Source organism: Vombatus ursinus, unplaced genomic scaffold, assembly GCF_900497805.2.
Source record: "Vombatus ursinus unplaced genomic scaffold, bare-nosed wombat genome assembly UNPS02014798.1, whole genome shotgun sequence".
In the NCBI taxonomy this organism is placed as follows: domain Eukaryota; kingdom Metazoa; phylum Chordata; class Mammalia; order Diprotodontia; family Vombatidae; genus Vombatus; species Vombatus ursinus.
The window spans coordinates 52734994-52761612 of record NW_020954576.1 but is presented as its reverse complement, the minus strand read 5'-3'; the positions used below and the strand labels follow the sequence as shown (position 1 = coordinate 52761612).

At 39.9% G+C, this 26619-nt stretch overlaps 1 protein-coding gene across 5 annotated transcripts in view; it reads right to left on the bottom strand.

Annotated features, from left to right (window-relative positions):
* ARHGEF11 (Rho guanine nucleotide exchange factor 11) overlaps positions 1 to 26619 on the bottom strand; it is a 154949-nt gene that overhangs the window by 30195 nt on the left and 98135 nt on the right. For all 5 annotated transcript variants that reach the window (XM_027870992.1, XM_027870996.1, XM_027870994.1 and 2 more), the window contains 11 exons: positions 22661 to 22712; positions 22014 to 22090; positions 20780 to 20917; positions 16856 to 16930; positions 16547 to 16648; positions 15162 to 15260; positions 7465 to 7507; positions 3710 to 3806; positions 3268 to 3390; positions 1734 to 1757; positions 231 to 372 (listed from right to left, as the gene is read on the bottom strand). In XM_027870992.1, the coding sequence (XP_027726793.1) occupies positions 231 to 372; positions 1734 to 1757; positions 3268 to 3390; positions 3710 to 3806; positions 7465 to 7507; positions 15162 to 15260; positions 16547 to 16648; positions 16856 to 16930; positions 20780 to 20917; positions 22014 to 22090; positions 22661 to 22712 (972 nt within the window). The remainder of the gene's footprint in view (positions 1 to 230; positions 373 to 1733; positions 1758 to 3267; positions 3391 to 3709; positions 3807 to 7464; positions 7508 to 15161; positions 15261 to 16546; positions 16649 to 16855; positions 16931 to 20779; positions 20918 to 22013; positions 22091 to 22660; positions 22713 to 26619) is intronic.

The following is a 26619-nucleotide window of genomic DNA, read 5'->3' as shown; positions in this document are numbered from 1 at the left end:
ATTCTACATATATAACCTATATCAAATTGCTTACTGTCTTGGGGTGCCGGGGGGGGGGAAGGTGAAGGAAGGAGGGAGAAAATTTGGAACTCAAAATTCTATATAAAAAATGACATATTAAAAATTGTCTTAACATGTAATTGGAGAAAACAGAATACTATTTAATAAAAAGAATAAATGCCTGTTTACACACTGCCTAAAAGACCACTGCCCAGGAGCAGTGAAGTCACCTTCTTAGTCTTAGGGAAAAAGGGCAGCCACTTGTCCTTGTCAGGGATGGCCTGGGACTTCTCTGCTGTGGAGGGCCGTGCTTCTCGAAGTCGGATCCCAGCATGGCTCATATAGGTGTTGAGAGCAAAGTCCATTGAAACACTGCAAAAGAGAGGATGGTCAAGGACTTTTGGTCTCAAAACTGACTTCTGGCTCATCTGGTTTGTCAACAGCACATGGTAAGGTCAGGGTCTTTGTTCTGCCTTGGGACACAGAACCTCAGAAGGCTCCCTTGGGAATGGTGAATATGAAAAAAACCTGCAAATGGAGTCATAATCTTATCTTTCTTAAGGCAGAATAGCATACAACTTCTCCAGATGAATGGAGGGAAGCTAAATCAATACGAATTCCTATAGCTTTCACAGAATTTGAGAGTTAGAAGGGACCTCAGAGGTCACCTATTCCAAACTGTCCCTGAATGAGAAGCACCTTCTAAAACTATGATGTCCAACAAGTGGTCATCCAGTCTTTCCTTTAACGACCTTCACCAGAGACTTCAATAGAAGGAGTTATTAATAGTCTCCTCCCACCCCTCAACCCCATGCTACAAATGTCAGTTTTAGAACAAAGGAACAACGGAATTTGAGGGAAAGCATGAGGTCTGACGCTTGATCAGGGTGCTTGTTTCAGTTATGGTCAGAGGCCAGACCAGTTACTAGGAGATCCCAGTTCTCCCCTAACCCTGGCACTGAAACATAAAGAGCTGTTAGAAAAGCTGTTGGCAGATGAAACTTTTCATAGTTCTGAGGTTAAAGTCAAGTCTCAATAATCTGCAGGTGAACTTCCAACACTATGTATACTATCAGCAGCAAATATTTTATCTCAGACTGGCTTCCTCTTTTCCTCCAGCACATTGCTGCTTCCATGGGAGCAAAATGAATTTGTATTCCTTGACTACACACATTCATTCCCTCCTTAATAAATATGGCACAAGGAAGGAAAATTCACATTCTCACTATCCTAAGAAAAAACAAAATCAGCTTTAGTGCAAAACAAAACAAAACAAAAAAAAGCCTATTTCCAAAGTAGATATGATTGTTGTCTTTTAATTAATACTGACTTCTCCCTCCATTAATTCAGACAACTAAGAGTTGACTTTTATTATCATTAACATATTTGCCTTTCAACGAAATAGAAGTGGGGCAGGGTAGAAAGTACAGAGCTCTCTGGAACCACGAAAGGAAGATTAGATAAAAGAACACTGAGTTTTAGAGCTGGACAGATTTAATCCCTAGGCAAAAAAAGACATAGGTGACCCCTCCAACCTTTATGACCATGAAGGTCATTTAGGATTTAAACTGAGATACTGAACAGCCTTGGATTTTTGGTAACTTTTACCCACAGACAAGCAACCTGGAAAGAGGCAAAAAAGATGTTCAAAACCAACTGCCCTTTAACCCCAAGACATAACTGAAGGGCAACATCTGGAGAATGCAAACAGAGAATGCTACATACTTACTTACCTCCGATCTTCCTCGTACTTGGACCTGCAAGGAGAGAAATGAAAGAAAGATAACTCAGGCAGCAAGGCAATGCTGGTCTATGTTCAGCAACTGAAAGGAGGGCAAGTTTCTTCTTGAGAGAAAGGCGGAGGATAGAGAGGACGGGGAGGGAATCATTTTGATAGGAAGATCAGAATCATGGTGATGGAGACAGCTTGGGGCTCAGGGGGTGAGAATTCTCATGCCTTGGAGGCACTCAATAAATACTGGAAGACGATCATGATGCTTCTACCACCCTAGCTAAAGGAGGAGAGAATACAGTGGAAGTCTTTTGCAGGGCAATTTTGTATGTCTAAGCTACTAATGAGTTATTAGGGAAGAAAATGCTCTTTTCCATCTTCACTAAGGACCAGAAAAAGAACTGAGCTAAAATTGCAGTTAAAAGAGATGGGTTAGAAAAAAATTTTCAGACTTGATTGAAAGAGGGCTATTTAAATTGGCAAAGGCCAAAGTGCCACTACCATAAATGAGTAGCTTAATTTGTTCCATTTAGTTCTATGATAGCCGTGATCTCAAAGTATTTCCTAAAATATGATCTATTAGATTCTTTCTTCATAGGTGGAAAAGGCTAAGGTAATTTATCCATTTGACAAAAAGTAAAAACAAGGTAAAATTCCTTGCTAAAGTTCACAGTGAATGTCCACAGGATTTTAGGGCTAGAAAGGACCTTAGAAAACATTTACTCCAACCCATTCATTTTACAAATGAGGAAACTAAGGTTCAGAGAAAAATTAAATGACTTGCTCAAGGTTAGAGTTAGCTAATGGCAAAGTTTGGTCCAGGATAACTTATCACCACCCACAGAGGACTCTGATGTTGGGACTTACATCACAGGAGTCTATATTGCTTTGGGAAATGGAGCTGGACAGATATAGTAAGCAGCAGCTGCTCCGGAAACTACTTAATAAACTTAGTTTAGTTTTCCGGCCAAGATTATTAAAAATGGTTCAATTTCTCTTAAGACAGGTCCATCTGCTTTCTGAAGCAAACACCAGGGGAGAGGGGTGGGGGTGGAGGGGAGGAGAATGGAGGGAAAAGAGGAAGGCATTACTCCTAGGAAGGAATATCATTTCGTAGCTTAGCTCTGGCTTATCACCATTAAGTGTATCACACATTATGACTTGGGGTTTATGGCATCATTCTGAGACCCTTCCCAAAAGGCAAAGAATAGTGGAAGAGGCTAGGTAGGAAGGAAACAGGGGAAAGCTTATTTCCTCTATTTCTGAAGCCTACAATTTGTCACTACTGCTAAAAAGCTGTTGGTTAACTTTGTAAGCTCCATACTTTGTGATTCCTTTAAAAATTCTTGCAGCCCATTCAAAAAATCCTGCCTTTCTAAAAGAACAGAGAAAGGGGACTTATTTCCCCCTCTTTAAGAGGGAAGAACTGAATCTAGTGAGAAGGCTAAAAAAGTTAGTACAGAAGGGGTTAGGAAAAGGCCCAGGTATTCTAGACATTCAGCTAAACTTTCTGATATGAGGGTCCAGGCACTCACAGGATGTCTCCAAGAGCAGCCAACTGTCTCTCAGCAATTTGTCGCTCCCGCTGGGGGTCCCCATCCAAGTCCAGAAGGTCATTTTCACCATAGAGACTGCCCAGACCCATGGTTCGCTTTGTCCTACCAAAGGAAGATACAACAGCAGAAGGAGAGGGAGAGGAAGAGAGACAAAGACATGTACACATAACAACAGAGCCACTCAGAAACAGAAAATCAGAAACAGTAACAGACAGATCATCAGAGAAACAAGAAAAATGAGGAAGGCCAAAAAAATTCATTTAAGCAAATCTGAAGGGAAGGTCAAAGGGAGACTGAAAAACTCAGTAGCCTCTACCGACCCTCTGGCTCACTCTCCTCTATTGGATCTGTGCTGGCCAATACTTGACCCTGTTAAACAACACCCAACCTCTTCCTGGCCCTGAAGGAAAGGCTGTCACACCTGTAGTCCTGGATCTGTTCCTGGATCTCGGGCATAGCTGCTTCTTGGGCCTCAGACAATGCACTACGTATATCCTCATTGTTGCGCAGGCGCAAATCTGCCAGTGAGAGGATACAGAAGATGACAAAGACATTAATGACTCTTAGAGACCTCAAACTATGTATGGATCTTCCTAACCTATTTCCCACCTCACCTTACCTAGGGTAAACTGAGGCTTGGACATGCTGGGTCATTCCTAGATCAAAAAACAGAGCCTGTGCATCCAGGTCCCAAATATAAGAATGGGGAGGATTTCTGGAAAATCTACTTTCCACTGAGAGGGCAGCCTAAATCCTCTTACCAGAAGCCAAGTGCTATTCCCCTACTTGCATGGCCAAGTTCCCAGAGACAACTAGTCCAAGCCCTTAAGAGACTCATCTATCTCCTAGGCAAAGCTCTAGAAAGGATAAGAAAGGTAGACAAAAATCTGAGGCTATTTGCTGAGAATTTCCTCTTCTCCCTTCTTCTTCTTTTTACATCACTCAAATGCCTTCTGCCACTATATTCTCTTTCACTTCTGTCTCGTATATAAAACTGGCCCTTCTTCCTGCCAAGGCAAACCCCTCTACATGCATAAGTGATCCCATTCCATCCCATATTCTCCAGCAGATTTCTTCCTCTATTACCTCCACTCTCCTATTTGTCTTATCTTCAGTCTCCTGCTTCCCTACACCCTATAGACACGTCCAGGGCTTCCCTCCCTTGACCTGTCCAATCCTTGTTAGCTGTCATCCCATATCTCTCCACTCTTTTGTGGCTAAACTCTCTGAGAAGGCAGTCTACAGTCTTCAGTCTCTCCACTTATTTTTCTCTCACTCTTCTTAACTCTCTGTAGTCTGACTTCTGACCTCATCAGTCAACCAAAACTGCTCTCTCCAAAGTTACCAGTGATCTCTTAGTTGCCAAATGCAAGTGCCTTTTCTCAATCCTCATCCTTTTTGACCTCTCTGCAGCCTCTGACACTGTCAAACACATTCTTCTCCCCTGATACTCTCTTCTCTCTAGGTTTTTGTGACACTCTTCTGTCCTGGTTCTCCTCTTTCCTGTCTGACTGTTCCTCCTCAGCCTCCTTTGCTGGATCTTCATCCAGGTTTAGCCTGATAACTAACTGTAGGTATCCCCTGAGGCTCTGTCTCTGGGCCATTTCTCTTCTCCCTCTGTACTTTTTCACTTGGAGACCTTATCAGCAACCATGAATTCAATTATCATCTCAATCTAGATGATTCACAGGTCTGTTTATCCAGCCTTAACCTCTGTGCTGACCTCCATTCTCATCTCCAACTGTCCATTCTCATCTCCAACTGTCAAGTAGACATCTCGAAATGGAAGTCCTGTGGATACCTTAAGTTCAGTATGCACAAAACTGAATTCATTCTTCTCCTTTTACCCCCAAACTTCCCTATTACTGAGGAAACCAGCTTCCCAGGCATACAACTTAGATGTTGTCCTCAACTCCTCCCTTTCTCATTCTTCCAAATCCAATCTGTTTCCACACTCCTCCCTCTCTCATTCTCCCATATCCAATCTGTTTCCATGGCTTGTTGATTTTACCTTCATAATATCTCTTGCATATGTCCCTTTTCTCCCTACACTGCCACCACTCTGGTGCAGACTCTTATTATCTCACATCTGGACTACTACAATTAACCTTCTGGTTGGATTCTCTGCCTCAAGTCTTTCTCTACTCCAATCCATTCACCATTCAGCCATCAAAACGATCTTCCCAAAGCCCAGGTCAGAGTATGTCACCTTTCCATTCAAAAAATTCTAGTATCTCCCTCTCACTTCCAAGATCAAATAGAAAACTGTCTGTTTGGCTTTTAAAACCCTGTGTAACCTGACCCTTTCTTACCTTTCCAGTCTTGTAAGATTATTCTCATCTTGCAGATGAGAAAACCAACTCACAGAGGAAAAATGACTGTCTCACTATTACATACATATGAAGTACTGAAGCCAAGCTCAAACACAGACCCTTTAACTCCATGTGCAGTGTTCTTGTGTTGTGCCGTCTCCCCACAGATAAGGAAACTAAACCCAGAGACAAATGACTTGCCCAAAGTTATACAGTAAATTAGTGGCAAAAGCTTCCTCCCCCCTCTCCCAGGTCCGTCTGCTCTACCATACTACCTCCTTCCTCTATCGTCTTCACTGATCCTCCACATCTCCTCCAGGTTTGCAATCTTAAATTAAGAGCTACCCTTCATTCTACCTCACCTACATTTTGTCGATTCAACCTCTACAATATGTCTCACAACTGTATTCTTCTTTCGACTCATAGGACCACAATCCCAGTTCTGGCTCTCATCACCTCTTGGTTTGGATAATAGCTTCCTACCTGGTCCCCTCTACTGCAGTCTCTCCCCTTATCAAGTTCATCCTCCATATAGGTTGACATTCCTAAAGCACAGTTCTGACTACACCACTCTCCTACCCAAAAAGCATTCATGGTTCCCCATTATTTCTAGGATACTATATAAACTGTTTGACATTTAAAGCCATTCAAAACAAGGCCCCAATATTCCTTTCCAGACTTACTGAACATTACTCCCCTTCATGCACAGCGTGATTCCAGTCAAACTGGCCTTCTCACCATTCCTCATACACAGATCTACATCTCACATCCTTGAACAGCCCCCGCCCTTCCCACCTCATACTAAATGTACTCGCTCCTGTCTCAGAATCCTCATTTCTAACAAGTCTTTCTTGATCCCCCTCAAAAAAGAGGAATGGTTTGCCCCAAACATACCTTATAACCATTTTGTATTTACCTAGATTTGTACATGTTATCTCTTCCTGATAGACCTTAAGCTCCTTGAAGCCAAGGGGTATTCTCACTTTTGTTTTTATATACCCCATGTCTGATACAGTGTCTAGCATGTGGGAGGTAATCAGTAAATGTTTACTGATTGATTGGTATTAAAACTTTCACAATCTGGCTCCAATTTATTTTTCCTGACTGATTTTATATTATTTCCCCTTATACACTCCTACATTCCAGCCAAAATGGCATACTTACTATTCCCTGTACATGACATTCCGTTTCTTGGTATAGGTTGTCCCCCCACTCCTTAGTACCACCTCTTCATGGCTTACTTCAAGGCTCAGATCAAGCACCACCTCCTTCCAGATGTCTTCTAGTTGTTAGTGTTTGTCTTGTCTCCCTGAGCTACTTTGTATTCATTTTATAAAATTCTGTATTATACAAAAGGCAGTAGGGCCTAGTAGATAGAACTGGCCTCAAAGCCAGCTGGATGCCAGCCTTACCTCTGATACACTCCGGCTGTGTGACCCTTCCCAATGCTCCAGGCAACTCTCTAAGACTACAGTTCTGGTAGAGGGAACTTCTTCAATGAAATCATAGGTCAAGTTCCTACCCCTAATTCTGTACTTACTGTTTACATGTTATTTTCCCACAACAGAATGTAAGCTCCAGCACTGAGCACAGTGCCGAGCACATACCAGGTCCATAACAAATGCTTGTTAAATTGAAGCGAACAGACACTAACAATGAAACCATTTACCATTACTAAAATACTGCTTTGTATGTGTTCTTAAGTTACTTTCATATACGTTCTAATACCTCTATTAAACCTTAAACTTCCAGAGGCCAGGGACTGTATCTCATCTAAATGCTGTGCTTCTCTATAGAGACCAGGTCAAGGCTTGTCTCATATAGGACGGAGGGAAGGAGGGAAATTTAAGATTGGATGACTTACCAATCTCAGCCTGTAATGCTTCAGGGATCTTCACTCTTAAGGGCTGAAAAAAAAAGAGGAAATATGATCAGGCCACATACCCTGAGAGACCTAAAAGAACTGTTAATATTTCCTTTTAAACTTACCTAAATTTTATCTCAGCTTCAACTACTGCTAATAACAATTACTAATAACTAATAACAATAATATCTTGCATTTTTAAAACTTTCCAAAATGTTTCATATATATAATCTTATTTGATCCTTGCAACAATCCTATCAGGTAGGGAAAAGTATTATGATTCCTGTTTGACAATCTTGGGAAGAAGTGGAACTAAAGAGGGACAGTATTCAAAGCATGAGGACAGCCTGTCCAAGGGCACAGGGGCACTCTGGCTGCCAACTGAAGCTCAGAAATATTAGGTGAGCTTCCCAAGGTCAATTAGTGAGTAATGGAGCTAAGGCTCAAACCCAGATGTCTCTCTCCCTGCTAAAATCAAAGTAGGTGATAAGAGTAGTATCAGGGAACATAAAGGAAAACTATTTGCTGTGATAGAAAGGAAGGGGAACTTGAGAAGAAGTGATCCCCTGATCTTACATTTTGTGATGGATAAGGAAGGGAAAGTCAGACATTGTTTGACATTCACTCCAGAATTGAGACAATGAACTTCAAAGAATTAAAAGGAGACAAAGATCCTACACAGGGAATTTATTCAACAGGAATGGGATGCTTTCATTAAATTCTGATGACAAAACCAAACAGTTTTGATGAGGAAGAAAAAAGTGAGCTATTTAAAAGGACTTATCTAGTTTCTATGAAAAATGATCTGGGGAGTTTTGGTGAATTACAAACTTGATATGAGTCAATAGAGAGGCAGAACCAAGATGCAGGAGTAGCAAGAAAGTACAGAAACTCTCCCACATCCCCAAACCCTCCAAATAGATCTAGAGAATGTACCAGATAGAATCATGGCTTTAAAAAAAAGTCACAATGAGTAACTGCTCCAGTCCAGGTCAGCAAAGGGAATCAGAGAGGTCTGCCAAGGAAGAAGGTCTGGCTAGGAGTGCCCTGGGCAGAGCTATCTAACACCAAGGGAAAGGCTATGTAAGAGAACACTACTCCTGATCCATAGAGGCACCAAGAACTTATGCAAGGTTATAAGAATAGGTGCCAATAGGCACTTATGTCATGGTCTACCCAGTACAGTGTCACAGATCCAAGATGGAGGAGGGGACCTCTACCCAGGGATGGTATTCATGGGTACTGAGCAATGGCAGGCCCAAGACAGTATGACTCTGATCCCAGGAGCAAAGAGGGTTTTCAGTTCCAATTTCTAGCCCAGTACGATGCTTGCAAAGAAACAGCCAGGGCAGGATTCCTATTCCAGAGGGAAGCTTGCAGTTCTGTTTCTCTAAACCAGCAGAGTTTACTTTCCTGGTTTGTTTATAGAGAATGAGTCCAGAAGCACTCTACTATTGTTCAGACCCAAACCCACACCAGGAACATGCAGAAATCAGACCAGGGGCTCAAGCCTTTACTCTGGTTCAGGCCACTTTGGAAGCACAGAAAACATTCAGGTCCTCAGCCTGTGCTGTCCCTGAGAGCCTGTAATAAGACAACATTCAATAACCCAAGAAAGTAACAAAAGGACCAGCCCAGCCCTTATCTCCAGAAGTGTGCAGAGATTGGCCCTAATATCAAATCCAAAGTCAAAAATAGGGTGGAAGTGGGGCAGCTAGGTGGTACAATGGACAGAGAACTGGCCCTGAACTCAGGAGGACCTATGTTCAAATCCAGCCTCAGACCAAACACTTGACCCTGTGTGACCCTGGGCAAGTCACTTAACGCCAATTGCCTTAGAGAGAGAGAGAGAGAGAGAGAGAGAGAGAAGAATAGGGTGGAAGAATGTGTGCACAACAACAACAAAAATCCCACTGTAAAGAGCTATTATTGTGGCAGAGAAGATCAAGACATAGACCCAGGAGGAAAGAATGACTCCAAAACATCTATAAGCATTGCCAGAGAGAAAAATATAGTTTGCATACAAACTCAATTAGAATTTCTGGAAGAAATGAAGCAAGCTTTTTAAACAGTTATTGTTTTTAATCAATGAAATAGATTACTCCTTGAGAATACTCAAGGAAAAAATGGAAAAGAAATGAGAGCTATAGAAGAAAGAATCAGAAAGGGAAGTAACAGCTTGGCACAAGAGATATAAAACCTTGTCCAAGAAACAAACTCCCTAAAATTTAGAATAGACCATACAGAACCAATGACTATATGAGATAAAGTCAAAACACTGAAAAAATAAAATAAAATAAAATTTAAGTTATGTCATAGCAAAAACTGACCTGGAAAACAATTCAAAGAGAAAAAATTTAAGAATCATTGACTGCACTATCTAAACACCATGACCAAAAAGGGTACCTAGACATTATATTTCAAAAACCTTAACTGCTCAGATCTCTTAAAACCTGAGGGCAAAATGGAAACAGGAAGAACCCCCACTGGTCACTTCTTGGAATTATCCCTAAGCTGAAAATATTCAAAAACATAATAGCCCAAATCCAGAGTTTCCAAGTCAAAGAAAAAAATACTGGAGGTATCCAGAAAGAAAGAATTCACAGTCAGGATCATACATGATTTAGAAGTCACTACTATAAAGGAATGGAAAGCCTGAAATACAATATTCCAGGAGGCAAGGGACACAAGCTTACAAACAAAATTAACTCACCCAGCAAAACTGGGTATAATTCTATGGAGGAAAAGTGGATTTTTAATGCAGTAAGAGGTCTTCGAAGCATTCCAAAAGATCAGAGCTGTGTAGAGACTAAAATTCAAACACAGAGTTAAGAGAAACATAAAAATGTAAATATGGATAAGTAAGAATAAGGGACAAAAATGAGGAAAAACTGCTTGTACTCTAATATGGCAAGATGACACGTCTCTGAACCCTACTGTCATGAGGGATCATAGAGACAATCTAATTAGGCAAGGCTTGGGAGTTCTATTATGTCTTAATGCTTACAAATGGAAAAAGAAGGGAAAAAGAATATATTGGGAAAGATGGGGCGAGAAAAGGAATGGAAAAGAAGGTTGGGGAAATTATCTCACATAATCAGAATGCACAAGTTAACATCTATACAAACAAGGGGGAGAGCAGCTAACACATGAACCTCTAATATGAACTAGTCAAAGGAGGTAAGAATGCACACACAATTAGGTACAAAAATACATTTCACTCAAGAGGGAAAGAGGAGGGAAAAGGGCAAAAGGGAAATCAGAGAGAGAATAGGTGAAGTGAGGGATTAGTTCTAAGCAAACAAACTCTTGACTAAGGAGGCACAAAAATATTTCCAGTTCTTTCTGAGGTGGCAAAGAATGAGAATCTGAGTGTGTGCTCATCAACTGGGGAATGGTATATGTATGTTATGGAATACTCGTGCTGTAAGAAATGATGAAGAAGATGGTTTCAGAGAAACCTGGGAAAACTTGTGTGAACTAATGGACAGTAAAGCGAACAAAACCAGAAGAACAATTTATACAATGACAAGAATACTGTAAAGATAATTCTGAAAGACTTAGGAATTCTGATCAGTATAATGATCAATCACAACTTGATAGGACTAATGAAGAAACTATCCATATCACGATGGAGAGGTGAAATACACAGAATATAAAATGAAATATTTACATAAATATAAATATGTACATACATACATTTATTTATTTAGTTCCCTTTTGGATACGGCCAATGCAGAAATTTGTTTGTTTGATTAGACACTTCTGTGATAGGAGTTTTGCTTCTTTGACTCTCAATAGGGATGGGGATTTTGGGTTTGGGACAGAACAGGGAGAGAAAGCAGATTTTTGCTGACTGAAAATAATAAAATGCAACTATTTAAAAATGAATCAAGAGTGACATGAAGTCAATGAAACTAACGCAAACTTGGGCTGTGTGAATAGAAGCCCAGTAATCAGAACTAAAAAGGTGTTAGCTTTGCTATACTTTGCACTAGTTGAACCACATCAGGAGAACTGTGTTCAATTCTGGGGGCCATGTTATATATAGGACACTGATAAACTGGAGGAATCTGGAGAAGAACATTTTAAAACCATGAGGAGACCTGAAACTATATGAATAAGGAGTATATACATACATACATATACATACACATACAGAGAGATAGAGCAAATGTATTTAGAGGAGAGAACATGGGAACACGACAGTTGTCTTTAAGTATATATAAAGACTGTCATGTGAAAGAATGATTAGATTTATTCTGTTTGGCTCCAAACAGAAGCAATGTGTAGAAGTTGCAGAGATGAAAATTTCAGCTTGATGTAACAAAGAACTTTATGATAATCAGAGATATCCAAAAGCAGAATAAGTCACTTCAGCAGGCAGTAAATTCTCCATCACTGGATGGAAGTCCTCAAATATAGGCTAAATGCTGTGGAATGGATTCTTTCTCAAGTACAAGTTGGTTTAGATCGTAGATGTCAAAATAAAATGGAAACAGATCCTTTGGGGTTATATATTGACTTAGGAAACCACAGAATAACACTACCCATGTCATACTGTACTTTTATTTATTGTTTTTAAACATTTCTCAATTACATTTCAGGCAGGCTGACGCTTCTGATCTAGATTACCTGATACCAAAGCTTGAGATTCTAACAATCTTTATCGTCTAATCAAGGATTCTATACGATTTTATTTCATCATTCTGCAGGCACATTCTATTAAATGGTATGCTCCCTAACCCCAGAATAAAGACAGTGAACCACACCACATTCATGTATTTCCCTAAATATCTAATAATTATTATATATTATATATATATAAATAATATATATATTTTATATTAAAAAGTTAAAACTTAAATGAGGGAATTAAGGAACCATAAAGGATTAAGGACAGTGAATAGTATTTGGGTAAAGATCAACTGAAGCAATCACAGAAATTATATTGTCATCAAGATATACTAAAGAATGCTTGGACAGAAAAGAGGAAACAGATAAGGAATTTGAGACACAAACCACTACTCTGGCATGGAAGTATCACATACTGTCTCTCCTCCTCCTCTGTCACAGTCTGCCAATGGGTGGCCCAAGAACCCTCTCCTCCTGCCTCAGCCAGTCAACAGGCAGCTGGAAAACAGAGGAGTACCACCTACTGCCACTGAGGGGAGCAACTCTTCCTCTCTTCATTCAACATTCATTGCTCTATTGTTTAATTCTCACTGGACACAGAATGGCCTCTCTCAACAGGATGCTGATGCCCAGGTCCCCATCTTACTGAAGGGATTTCAGGGCTCTGCTCCACTCTGATCTTTGGACCCACTATCCACTTAGTAAGAGACCATCTGCCCTGCCATTAACTTCCAAAGGTCCTCAAAGCTTTGTCATTATTTGGTCAATCTCCCATGAACTGGAACATTCCTTGATGTGGTACCTCTACCAATTAAAACGCCAGAGCCAAGATTATCTCAATTTCTACTAGTATTTTGCAAAATGCTTTACACAAAGTAAGGACTTAATAAATGCTTCTCGATTTCCATTCCATTACTAATAAAGGGCTTCAATGAGTTGGATATCTGTTGGCCCTCTCAGCCCAAAGCCTAGTAGATAATAATTTCTTGTAATAATTTTTAAAAATTTATGTATTTTTACTGTAAACTCAACAAATACAAAAAAGGCACTTATGCAAATCTCTATTATGTATAGCTTGTTTTTCCCTTTCATTATATCACAAGTTTAACATGTAGCTTTCAAAAGCTATCCTGTTTGTGATTTTTTTGGGGCTTTCTTTCTGTTCTCTTCTGGGTATTTTTTTTTTTTTTGGTGAGGCAATTGGGGTTAAATGACTTGCCCAGAGTTACAGTTAGTGAGTGTTATGTATCTGAGGCCAAATTTGAACTTGGGCCCTCCTGACTCCAGGGCCGGTGCTCTATCCACTGTGCCACCTAGCTGTCCCTGGGTATTTTTTTTTAAAGATGACTCAATGACTCTTCTTTTTTTTCCATATATAAAAGGCCTGAGAATCATCTAGATTGAGATGATAATTGAATTCATGGGAGCTGATAAGGTCTCTCTTAAGAGAAAAAGTACAGACAGAGAAGAGAAAAGGCCCAAAGACAGAGCCTCAGGGGACACCTACAGTTAGTTATCAGGCTAGACCTGGATGAAGATCCAGCAAAGGAGGCTGAGGAGGAACAGTCAGACAGGAAAGAGGAGAACCAGGACAGAAGAGTGTCACAAAAACCTAGAGAGAAGAGAGTATCAGGGGAGAAGAATGTGTTTGACAGTGTCAGAGGCTGCAGAGAGGTCAAAAAGGATGAGGATTGAGAAAAGGCACTTGCATTTGGCAACTAAGAGATCACTGGTAACTTTGGAGAGAGCAGTTTTGGTTGACTGATGAGGTCAGAAGTCAGACTACAGAGAGTTAAGAAGAGTGAGAGAAAAATAAGTGGAGAGACTGAAGACTGTAGACTGCCTTCTCAGAGAGTTTAGCCACAAAAGAGAGGAGAGATATGGGATGACAGCTAACAAGGATTGGACAGATCAAGGGAGGGAAGCCCTGGACATGTCTATAGAGTGTAGGAAAGCAGAAGACTGAGGATAAGACAAACGGGAGAGTGGAGATAATAGAGGAAGAAATCTGCTGGAGAATATGGGATGGAATGGGATCACTTATGCATGTAGAGGGGTTTGCCTTGGCAGGAAGAAGGGCCAGTTTTATATACGAGACAGAAGTGAAAGAGAATATAGTGGCAGAAGGTATTTGAGTGATGTAAAAAGAGGAAGAAGGGAGAAGAGGGAGCTCTCAGGATTGTGATATGGTAGTCAAAAAAGCAAATGCAATCACTGGCACATTGTTTACAACTAAGGAGGTGATCACGATCCATACTGTACCCAAACAGATGTAGTCAAACTACATCTGAAATATTATGTTAAATTTTGGAACAACAATTTAGGAAATATATTGGTAAATAGGATAGGTCTAGAAAGGTCTAACCAGAATAATAAGAGCCTTGAAGTTACAACCTCTGAAGGAAATGGGGGTGTTTAGCTTAGAGAATATAAGACCAAGGCAGGATTTTCTGGGTGTCTTCTGAGACTATCACATGGAAGACATGATTTAAAGTAGTTCTGGTTGGCTTCGGAGAGCAGAGGTATGGCCAATGAATGGATATGAGCTGCAAAAAGGCAAATTTAGGCTTGATGTAAGGAAAAACTCCTAACAAAACTGAAAGCTATTCAATAGCAGAATAGGCTGTTACAGGAAGAAATGATTTGCCCTTCACTACAGGTCTTCATACAAAGACTTGATAACCACTTGTTGTACAGAAGGGATATTTGTACAGAAATGAGAGATGACCTCTGAGGTCCCTTCCAACTCTGATCCAGTGAAATATGCTGTTCCCATTTTATAGGAGTATAGTGAAGCTCAGAGAACTTAGATGATTTTCCCAGTCACAGTTACTAAATGCTGGAATTACGACTCAAAATCAGGTCTAATTATTCAAAATTCAAAGTGTTTTTTCTGCTATTATGATGCTGCCTAGCAAAAGGAAATGCACAGGCATAAAATAGATATCTGCAGAATCAATGATCTCAAGTTTTTCTTACTACTTAAAAGGAATTACATGAGATTGCTCTTGAGGGAGGAAAGTTCCAAAAGGGTGTGGCAAAACTGCCCATTCCCATCTTACCGAGTTCTTTTCCAGAAAAATAGCCCAGATAGCTTTTCCTAATCCCCGTGAATCCTTAGGGTACGTCTGCAGGTAAACTTCTGCACATAAGTAGAAAAGCTAAGAAGAGATGAGAAAGGAGTTAGCTGAGTGGGAAGAAAATTTCTTTCAAAACTGCTCAAACTCCTCTACCTTCCCAGAAGCCTTCCCTGATTAACTTCCTTCCCCCAACTCTTGACTGATCCTTTACTCTGCATACTCCTTAGCATTTGGGCATTCTTCACCTAATACTACTTTCTTTGTACTCATTTGTATATTGTCTACTCAGTAATCTTTCCAGTCAAATGTGGCTTTAAATTGTCTAGTCAAAAGTTTGACAGGACTGCTTTTTTACAGTTTAATAATAGTTTAATCCTCCAAGTGCAAGTTCCCAAGAAGGGTCCTCCAAGCTGGAAAGACTTTGAGAATAAGCCCACAACAGCATAATGTCTGATGTTTTAGAACAAATAAATAGAGAGATGGAAAGGTTTATCACTACACAGCTAGCCAGCAGATGATGATTTTCTTTTCGGTCAGAATTCATGAAGACAATCTACTAGGGTTATAAGCTGTTTTGGAAGAAATAAGGAAATACACATACCAAGGAATCATACATCTTTTTAAGCAATCCATGAATCTTATACACCTTACACATAGTAGATGCTCAGTATTATTTGTTGAATAAATGTTTAATCTACCTTTAACAAATCCCCAGAGAAAGTGGAATTTGTTTGGTGATAGACCTGGGGTTAGTGGGTAGAAAACAATTATCCCATAATGCAGAAAGCATATTCTAAACCTAATTCTACCTGCTTTCTCCAACTGGTAGGCAGAGTACAGTAGAATCAGCAAGTTTCTATTTCAATTTTCTCTCTTATGGCTTCCTTCCCCCTTATATACTTGTCACCTCTACTTTCAGACATACCTTCTCAAAGCTAGACAGTGTGTTCCTTGCCAAGTCTCTAAATGCCACAGTACACCTAAAATATCCCCCCTCAATCTCTGCTCACTAAGTTGTCTTCACCTATTCACTCAAAAAAGTCTAAAAATTCCATCTCCTTCAGGAAGCCTTCTAATACTTATTAGACAAGAGTGGACAGCTTCCTTGGCTCCAACCTGCCTGGGCAATGGACTTTTCCTCACACTCTAATACAGTTAGTTCTGCAAGGTATATATCAGAAATCCTTTACTGTTAAGTTCTGTATTGTTTATTTTGTTGTCTCTTTACATGTATACTCACACCAGTCTATCTTCATTATAAACTACATCTCCCAGAAAGCAGGGAAACCAATATGATTCTCTTCTCTATAGTGCCCAATACCATGTCAAACACCCTCGGGCATTTGATCAAGATAAATGTGACTTACCAAAGGGTTTGGATCTGCCTGAGAGAAGATATAGCGCAGGAAAACCCCAAGATGAGCAGGTCGATATTTGAGTTTCTCTAGGTCCTGGAATAGGATGTCACACTGTAGAAAGAATGGCTGCGATAAGCACATGTACAGAATAGTTTGGCCCGGCCCAGTATGACTCCCCTATCCCCTATCATTTTTCAGACTTCTCAGTTCCCACCCTGCACCATAGTCCTCTGCATGGCTAGAACCAAAACAGCCTGTTTTCAGAGGCAGTTTGAAAACGAAAGGTGTGATCAAGGGATAGAACATGAGAACTCTTACCTCGTTGTTGAAATAACCTGGATCATAATCTTCCTCTGGGCCAATAATCAAAGGCTTTGAACTATGATCCAAACCCTGAAGGAAAAAGGAGAATTATAGGAACGGGCAGTTAAATGGAAAGGGTGTACACAAGACTGGACCAGGGCTGGTAGGTGGAGCAGTGGATAAAGCACAAGCCCTGGAGTTAAGAGGACTTGAGTTCAAATCTAGCCTCAAACACTTACTAGCTAGCTGTGTGACCCTGGGCAAATCACTTAACCCCCATTGCCTCCAAAATTAAAAAAAAAAAAATGGAAATCCTCTTCATCTTGAAAGGAATCAGCTATCTCTGGATGGGGAAGCCTCAGAGCAACCTGGTCATTCATACATGTGAAGATGGGAAGGGAAAGAGAATGTTCCTCTTCCTGTCTGGGAAAGAAATCTGGCAGGAGTAGGGCAACAGGGAACAATCTCAAACCTGCAGCTTCTGATAAGACTTCTGAACTCCTGACACTGTAATCAATTACACCAACACTAATAGCTAACATCCGTGTAATGCTTTAAGGTTTACAAAGTACAAACATCTCATTTTATTCTCATAACAACCCTGGAAGGCAGATGCTATTATTATCCCTCATTATTTATAGATAAGGAAACTGACAGATTAAAAGACTTGCCCAGGGTCATACCACTGGTAAGTGTCTAAGGCAGGATTTGATCTCAAGTCTTCATGACCCTAGGCAAGTCATTTAACCTCTGTTTGCCTCAGTTTCCTCATCTGTAAAATGAGCTGGAGAAAAACTTGGCTAATTATTCTAGTATCTTTGCCAAGAAAACTCCAAAAAGGCCATGAAAAGCCAGACACAACTGAAAAACAACTAAAACCTCCTGACTCCAGGTCCAGCACTCTATCCATTACAATACCTAGCTGCCTCTTACCTTGCAACTCCCATAGTGCCTACAACAGGGCTAGGCAAACAGGAGGTACTATTATTTGCTGACTAATTCTGCTGGGAGGAAAGAACCTAATTTTTTATTTTTATTTTTTCCCCTTCATTACACTGAACACCAGATGATAGGGTGTAAATCTTTGTAAATCTTAAAGTAATATATAAAATGATTGTTATTATCCCTCTCAAATTTCACTTTCTTTACATTCTTCTTTCATTCAAGAACCTTCAGTAAAGTTCCCCACTGCCAAGTGCCCCTAATCTAAATTCCTCAGGCTGGCTTTGAAGGTCCTTCTTCCAACTGCCACTTCTCATCTTGAATTCTCACTTTATCCCAATATGATACTTGATTCAGCAAAGGTGAATGCCAATGATTACTACCTCTCTCTCTTTACATGACATTCTTTATAAATCTCTTTCTCATCCTCTCCACTAATTCACGGCTCTCTACTTCCCTTCAAAATTCTGCTCAAATATCACCTGTTACAAGAACCTTTCCTGACTAATTCAACCTAAACTTCACCACTTTATTACACTGTTTATCACACTGTTGTCTTCCTACTTGAAGCTCAGGCACCTGTGACCCTGTCCAGTCTCTTTGGGCCCAAGGTATTCATCGTTTTCATGACTCTTCAAGGATTCCTTTATACGTGTTAATTTGTCTTTCATTCACTTCATGTGTGTTTCCCAAGGGGTCTATCTTTGCTCCACCTTCTGGAATCTATCTCAGCTTGGTGCCCGAGACTGAGCTTTACTCACAGTGGGAAAGGAATATATTGTTTTGGTTACTGGACCAATTCAGAGTGTGTAAGTACCCTGCAGACCACTTCAAAAAAGCAAGCAACCCCTAAGAACCCCTTTAACCCTCAGCTACCTGACCGCTATCATTTTACAATATAAGGGGAGAGGGATGGGGTTCAGCTGTAGATTATGGTTGAAGTGAAGAACATCACGGAAGACAGTAAGGTGACAATACCTTCTATCAAACCCATTTACAATGTCCTTCCCTTGGTTAACGGAGGTACAAGGTAAGTTAAAATTAATCAATCCATAGAGCACCTCTACTCAAGACAGACTGGGCTTCACATTCTAGGCAGGCATGCTTCTCACCACTACCCCAAGTCCAGAGGTATTTTTTGGATATTCTTCTACTCTCGTCATATTATAATTATAAAGATGATCATCATTAACACTAATATAGCACTTTAAAGTCTATAACATGCTTTATATACATTATCTCATTCAATCCTCACAAATGAGGGAAGCAGACAGTACAATATCGTGATATCCATCTCATAGATGAGGAAACTGACCATTACAGAGCTCTGTGGGAAAATTCCACAATCTTTATATGATGACTGTATTCATTTGGCCTAAAGTTCCATGAGCTTTTTCAGAAGCCACATCACATTATTGGTTCACACACTAAGCTTGTGGTCAATTAAAATACTTCTTCCTCCATCACCTCAAACTTTTCCCCATTGATTAAAGTCTCTTCTATCTCATATTTGTGGAAGTCATTTCATTTTACTTAAATGTAAGACTTTTTATCTGTTAGTCACATTTCAAAATCTTACTGGTTTCAGCTCAATATTTCAGGCCTACTGAGATAACTTTAAATGTTTACTGTCATCTTTTTTTTCCTTTTTTCTCTAATCTTTTCTCTCTACATTTCATTTCTTGAACATTTCATCTCCTTCCACCATTTCAATTATCCTATTTGTAGAAATGTGTCTCAAATCTAGATATACTCTCTCTAGTTACCTTGAACCCCAACCTTAGATTTTCAACTGTCTATTAAGACAATTCTAGTTCAGTGTCTTTTCAATACATCTAAAACCGAAGATCATCATCATTGCTTAGAAACCTTAGAGATACCCAAAATTTCTGTTGATAGCACTGTAATTTTTTCCATCACTTAGAAACTTAAGAAAAATTTCTGACTTTTCATTTTCTCTCATCCTCCACATCTAACCAAGTGCCAGGTCTTGTTGACATTATTTCTGTGTCACTCTATTACATTTATAAACTCTTTCTTTCTTTCCACTCTTGCAGTTCAGATGTTCATTACTCCTCCCCTGGATGAGGTGAATAATCACTAATTATTCCCTCCCTCCAGCTTCTCCCTCTCCAATCTAATCTTCTCACAGCTACGTAGTATAGTGGGCAAAGGCTCATGCTTGCATTCCCCTCACTTTATCACACATAGTAGGCACTTAATACATGTCTGCTAAATGGACTTAAACATCAAATACTGTGAAAGGCCCCATAGGACTATGGAGTGCTGACCCTGAAGCTAGGAGGACTGGTATCTAAATCCCACCTGACATACAATGGCCAGTCCCTTAATCTATTCAGTGCTCTGGACAGGTCTCTAAGACGGTAAGGTGCAATGGAAGTGCTGACCTGAACTGGTAGAGAGAATTTGCTTATCTGGGAGCAAATTTCATACCAATGAGATCACAAGATCCCTATTATCCACTATGTTATACTTACTACATTTCCTAAATGGATTAAAAAGAAAAAAAGGAGCCAGTTTACCCTGGCTGAGTCATACCTTTCCCAGGTATTCCCCTTTTTTTCTCTACCCCAAATACACACTTACCCTCAACATATATATATATATATATATATAAACACTCTTTTATACCTTTTTATCTCAGACCACAAGACTATAAAAATAAGCATTTATTAGGGACATGCTCTATGCAGTGTCCTAGGTCCTGGAATGTAAGTGTGAAAAATGACCCTCAAAGAACTTACAACCTAATAGGGGAAATATGACATGTACACAAGTAACTGATTCAAAACAGAATGATATGGGGGCATAAGAGAGCCCTGGGAAATATGGAAGAAGTAAAGATCACTTTAAGGTATAACTCTGGAGAACATAAAGATTTTATCTCTGTAATAAGACTGCACAAGTTGTTTAGTGATGAGATCCAGGCTGTCAGAGCTCTGAGAAAAGGAAAGGAGAAGCACTGAACTGACTCACCTGTTCAGCGGTGGGTAGAACGGCTGTATCTGAGCCCTGTCGCCGATGGTGCTGGGTCACCTTAGCCATGATCACAGGTGACGTACGCGGGCTGTCTAGCCCGGGATCTGATAACATCGAGTTCCTTTTCAGCAGTGACTGGAGGAAGGGGAGGGGTGTGAGAGAGAGGGGGTGGCGTAGAGATGGGATATGTTAGTGACAGAATAGCCAAATGCTTAGGTTGTTCATCCAGTTTGGCTATTATTGTCAGGCAGCAATCTCCATTATTCAGGGGCTGATGACCCATTGCAAATCATTAAGGATCTTTGCTCTCCCTCCTTTCTGTCCCTACACTACTCTTTGCCTCACTTTGTTCTTTTCATAGCTCCTCAGTGCTTTTCTCGACGAGTGGACAAGAGCAGAGGAAGAATGAAATCAGTCCATGTTTGTATTTATTAGCTCTGACAGTTCAGCTAGAGAAAGAAAGTGAAACTATTGGCTAAAATGAGGTTCTTAAAAGTTGCTCTCGGGGCAGCTAGGTGGCACAGTGGATAGAGCACCAACTCTGGAGTCAGGAGGACCTGAATTCAAATCTGGTCTCAGACACATGAAAACTCTGGGCAAGTCACTTAACTCCAACTGCCTCACTAAAAAAAAAAAAAAAAAAAAAAAAAAAAGTTGCTCTCAACTCCTTCTTGAAATGCATTGATATTATCCCTTAGTTTTGTTTAACTAAATCTTTTCTTAATACTTCATTTACTCATATGCAATTTGTATGCTAGCAGCCCTGGAGTCTTTCAAAAGTCTTTGAAACCAAAACCTAAAAACTTTTCTCTGTGATATCTATGTCCAACTTGAGCAGAGGAGCTGGGAATAACTAAAACACTAATGTTCAAATGCTGGTATAAAAATAGAGTCCTAAAGCTAAACAATTTTTAAAAAGAATCAAAAGCTGAATATAACTGTGGATTTCAATGAAACCACATTCTTGTGAATTTGGATAATTACTATCTGGTTGTAAAGCAAGTAGGAATAAAAATGCATTTATTTGCCTACAGGTTGTACTTCTAATACTATTTTTTGGAGCCCAGAACATAGCAAATACTTACAAACCAGAAACTCAGAGCATAATTCCCATAGACAGGAGATTGGAGGTCTTGGCACATCTAATTTTCAGTTTGACCTTTAAATAGGTTAAGAGCCTCAAGCACAGGATTTACATCTTCAAATGGGCCCAATCCCTCCACAATCTCACCTCACTGAGGGAAGGGAAGCGTTCTGTCCCAGAATCTAAGCCACTGTCTCCATCTTGGGAATCCAAAGAATGACGGCCTGGGAAAGTAAGAGAACATTATAGGAATGAAAGGCAATTGCTGCCTAGGCCCAAGGATGCCATTTTTGTCTGATCTTTCCTTTAACAGTTTACTCTTTCATCTTTTGATTCCAATTCAGATTCTCCTCTGAGCAAAGTTAATGATGCTCCCTGACCATATCTAGTTCTCTCCCATTTCTAAAACTACTCAGAGACCATTCCCTATTGTCTGGAATGCCTCCTAAAATAATCTCATTTCTCAAATCCTTCCCAAGCCTCCTCTTTACTCCCCATTTCTAGATTCATCTCCAATACCCAACCAGACTCACAATCTCTCCCACACAACCCTAGCTTTTGACCATATAGATTCTACTATATTATTATTCTATATAAGTATACTCATTTATTGTGGCATGAGTATACTCATTTATTGTGGCATGTATTTTCCACACATGTCTGTCTTGTTTCATCTATTAGAATGCATTTTCTTATTACAGGGCTATGATCTTTTTTCTGGATCTGAGTGAGAATAGGCAAGAAACCTGAAAGAGGCAACTCCAGAAAGAAATGAAAATCCAGATGGAACTCACCCTCTGATGATTTCGTATTAGCTGGGTTGGTGTCATACAGTTGCACTACATCCTAAAATTAAATTCCCAGATGAAAGGACAATCAGTTAAGGCTGCACAGAAGACAGTCAATCAGAATCCCTTGTCTTCTCGATACTGCAACTAAAGCTGTCCTGTTAGAATATGTTTATATAGGACAGGGATGATGTCTGTTTAAGTGACAGTAAAATGCTTCATTTTCTGTCAATAATGTTTGATGATAAGAAGGATGAAAAGGAGAAAGAAGATGAAGATGACTCTATGTACACTAAGAGTATCAGTGAGGACTCCATTAGCATGAGTAAAATGCCATACTCTACTCATTCACCTGAATCTTAAAAAAAACCTCCAAGTTGGATCAGACATGGGAAAAAGAACTTTCAGACTTTTAGAATGTAGATGAATATGGATTGGGCTAAGGAGGGAATAACATACACACTCAATTGAGTACGGAAATCTATCTTACCCTACAGGAAAATAGGGAGGGAAGGGGACAAGAGAGCAGGGGGGTGATAGAGGAGAGGGCAGATTGGGGAAGGGGGTAATCAGAAGCAAACAGTTCTAAGGAGGGACAGGGTCAAGAGAGAGAATAGAATAAATGGGGGGTGGGATAGGATTACGGGAAATATACTTAGTTTTCACAACATAACTACTATGGAAGTGTTTTTCACGACTACATATGTATAACCTGTATCAAGTTGCTTGGCATCTCAATGACGATGGGTGGGGAGGGAGGAAGGGAGAAAATTTGGAACCCAAAGTTTTAAAAACAAATGTTAAAAAAACAATTGTTTTCACAAGCAACTGGGGAATAAGATACACAGGAAATGGGGTACAGAAATCCATCCCGCCCTACAGGAAAATTGAAGGGGAAGGGGATAAGAGAAGGAGGGGAGAGATAGAAGGGAGGGCAGATTAGGGGAAGGGGTATTCAGAATGCATGCCATCTTGGGGTGGGAGGACGAATGAGATGGGGAGAAAATATGGAATTCAAAATCTTGTGGAAGTGAATGTTGAAAACTAAAAATAAATAAATTAATAAGAAACAAAATTTCAGGGGGCAGCTATGTCTCACAGTGGATAGAGCACTGGCCCTGAAGTCAAATCCGGCCTCAGACCAAACACTTGACACTTACTAGCTGTGTGACCCTGGGCAAGTCACTTAATCCCAATTGCCTTAAAAAAATTTTTTTTAAAAGAAAATATCAAAAAAAAAAAAGTATGTAGATGAATGACCAAAATGATTAGTGGACAGATACCACTCTGGAAAGAGATTTTTAATAGTATACCTCAAGTACTTGTCCTCCATCCTATTCTTTTCAACACTTAAATCAGTTACCTGAATAAAGGCATAGCTGGCATGTTTCTCAAATCTGCTGGTGACAGATCTGGGAAGGATAGTTAATACTTCTGCTGACACACCAGGATTCAAAAGCATTTTATTAGGCTAAAAAGCTAGACCAAATCTAATAACATTACAGTTATAATTCTTAATTTCAAATCCTATTTCATAGGCCAAAATGGTCAAGAGATATATTGCTTTGCCATCCAGTTTCTGAGGATGAGGCAGATCCTCCACATGGATGGCTTGTAAACTGCACCAGACAAGTCCATATATAGGTAATAATAACTCAGATGTGTGTTGTACTTTAAGGTGTATAAAGTGCTTTCCTACAACAATCCTGTTTCTATAAGTTATCTTCATTTTACAGATAAAGAGACACAAGGTAAATGACTTGCCCTTATAACACAACTAGTCAGAATTAGAGAAGGGAGCCCTGAAGCTAAGTATAACAATTTTCCCACTATGGCTTACAAATAAGCTTTCAGATCCATTGAGTTATCCTTAAATGTAAAGCTAGAATCAGAAAAGACCTATCAGAGGGGACCTTGAGGTGACATTAGAAGAAAACAAAAGATTCCAGAATCTGGTGATCTTGGCAGACTATAAGCTCCATATGACTTAACAGCATTACACAGCAGTCTAAAAATCTGAAGAAGATGGTCTTTAGGCTACATGAATAGAATTACAACATTCAGAAGAAGGATGGGGACAGTGTCACTATACTCTGACCATCCTGATGATCATACAGGTGACTTATTGATTCAGTTATTCATTATATTCAATTTTGGGCTCTGTATTTTAAGGAGGATAATGACAATCTAGAGTATCTTCAGAGATAAGGATTCTAGAAACCATGCCACATGAAGATCAGTTGGAAGAACTAAAATCATTCAGCCTAAAGTAAAGAAGACACTGTAGTTAAGGGGAGGAGGGCAATACAGGAGGATAATGCCTTTAAAATTTTTAAAAAGCTTTTATATAGAAATGGGATTATTTTTCTCCACTTTGCAATTATATTGAAGTAGAGGTGCAATTTTTTTTTCTTTCATAGTTCACGAAGTCTCTGAAATCTACGTACAGATCCCTCGGGAGTCTATGGACACCAAGTTTAGAATTCCAATTACAGAAGAAATAAATACACACACATATATAGATAAAATAAACACAAGGTAATTTTTGTTAGGAATCACTAACATCTGGGTGGTTCAGGAAAGGTCTTATATAAAAGATACTGTTTGACCTGAGCTTTGAAGGAAATTAAGGACTTCTTAGAAGTGGAAATAAGGAAGGAGTACATTTCAGACATTGGGACAGCCTATCTATAGGCACAGAGACGAGACATGGAATATCATGCGTAAGAAAAAGCAGAAAGCTCAGTTTAGCTGGACTGAAGAGTATGTGAAGGGGAATAATGTATATCAGGCTCGTGGGGTCAGGCTGTGAAGGGCTTTAAGTGTTCAGCAAAGGAGTTATTGATTCTACAGGTAACAGGGAAGCCCTGAGATTGACTGAGCTTTTATGTGATTTGATCAATCCCATGATTTAGGACTATCATTCTGGCAGCCCTTCGGAAGATGGGATTGGAAAGGGGAGAGACTTGAGACAAGGAGGCCGATTAGAAGGGTATAGCAGCAGTCGCAGTGAAGATAATGAGGACCTCATCAATGACAGTGACTGTGTGAGTGAAGAGAAGGGACAGACGTGACTGAGGTTGCAGAGGCAGGACTGACAAGACCAGACAGGTAACCAGATGTGTGTGGTGAGGGAGAGTGAGGAGTAAAGGAAGTCTCCAAATGTTCTGGAGCCAGGAACAGACTGGAGGTTTGTTGATGCTCCTGATAAAAACAGGGAAGTTCAGAAGACTGGGAAAGATAATGATATGTGAAACTTAGCGCCCAGGTCCCGAAGGAAAGAACGAAGGCTGGTACTGTACATCAGCTGGGGGAGGGGGAGGGTATAAGAATACTAGAATCATTGCCTCAATGATTCCACTGGTCCCGTTAACAAGTAGTAGTTGAACATTTACCCTTTCCAGACCATCTGCAGGAAAAGCCTTCCTGGAGTGACTCTATGGATAATTAAGCCTGCCAGTACAATTCCTGACTCATCCTTTTCCCTCAGCACACTCTGATAATTATAGTTATTTAGCAGTAATTGCAATTATTACTCTACATTAATGGTAGGGTACTATAGTACAGATTATCTTTTTTTGAAAGTACATAATCCAAAAGTAATTTCTACTCGGTGTTGGAATGTATCACCACAGGGGATCCTAATTTTTCCATAAGAACATCATTAGGTATGGGACTGGAAAAGGTCTTAGGTACTAGGTAGTCTAACTGCCTTCTTTCAGGAAGGAGGCTCAGAGAGGTAAAGAAACCTGCCCAAGATAGTAAATATAAGAGATGGGTTTCGAGAATTGGGTTCAGAGTCACTGCTCATTCTACCACACTACGGTATCTCTGCATCCACCTCAGCCTGTTAAAATTCTGTCTGTTCTTCTATCTGCAGTGTATATACTTTCTATTTACTTGTTTAGATACATGTTGCTTCTTAACTAGTTGCTTCTTTCTGGCTATTTTATTCACAGTGCCTA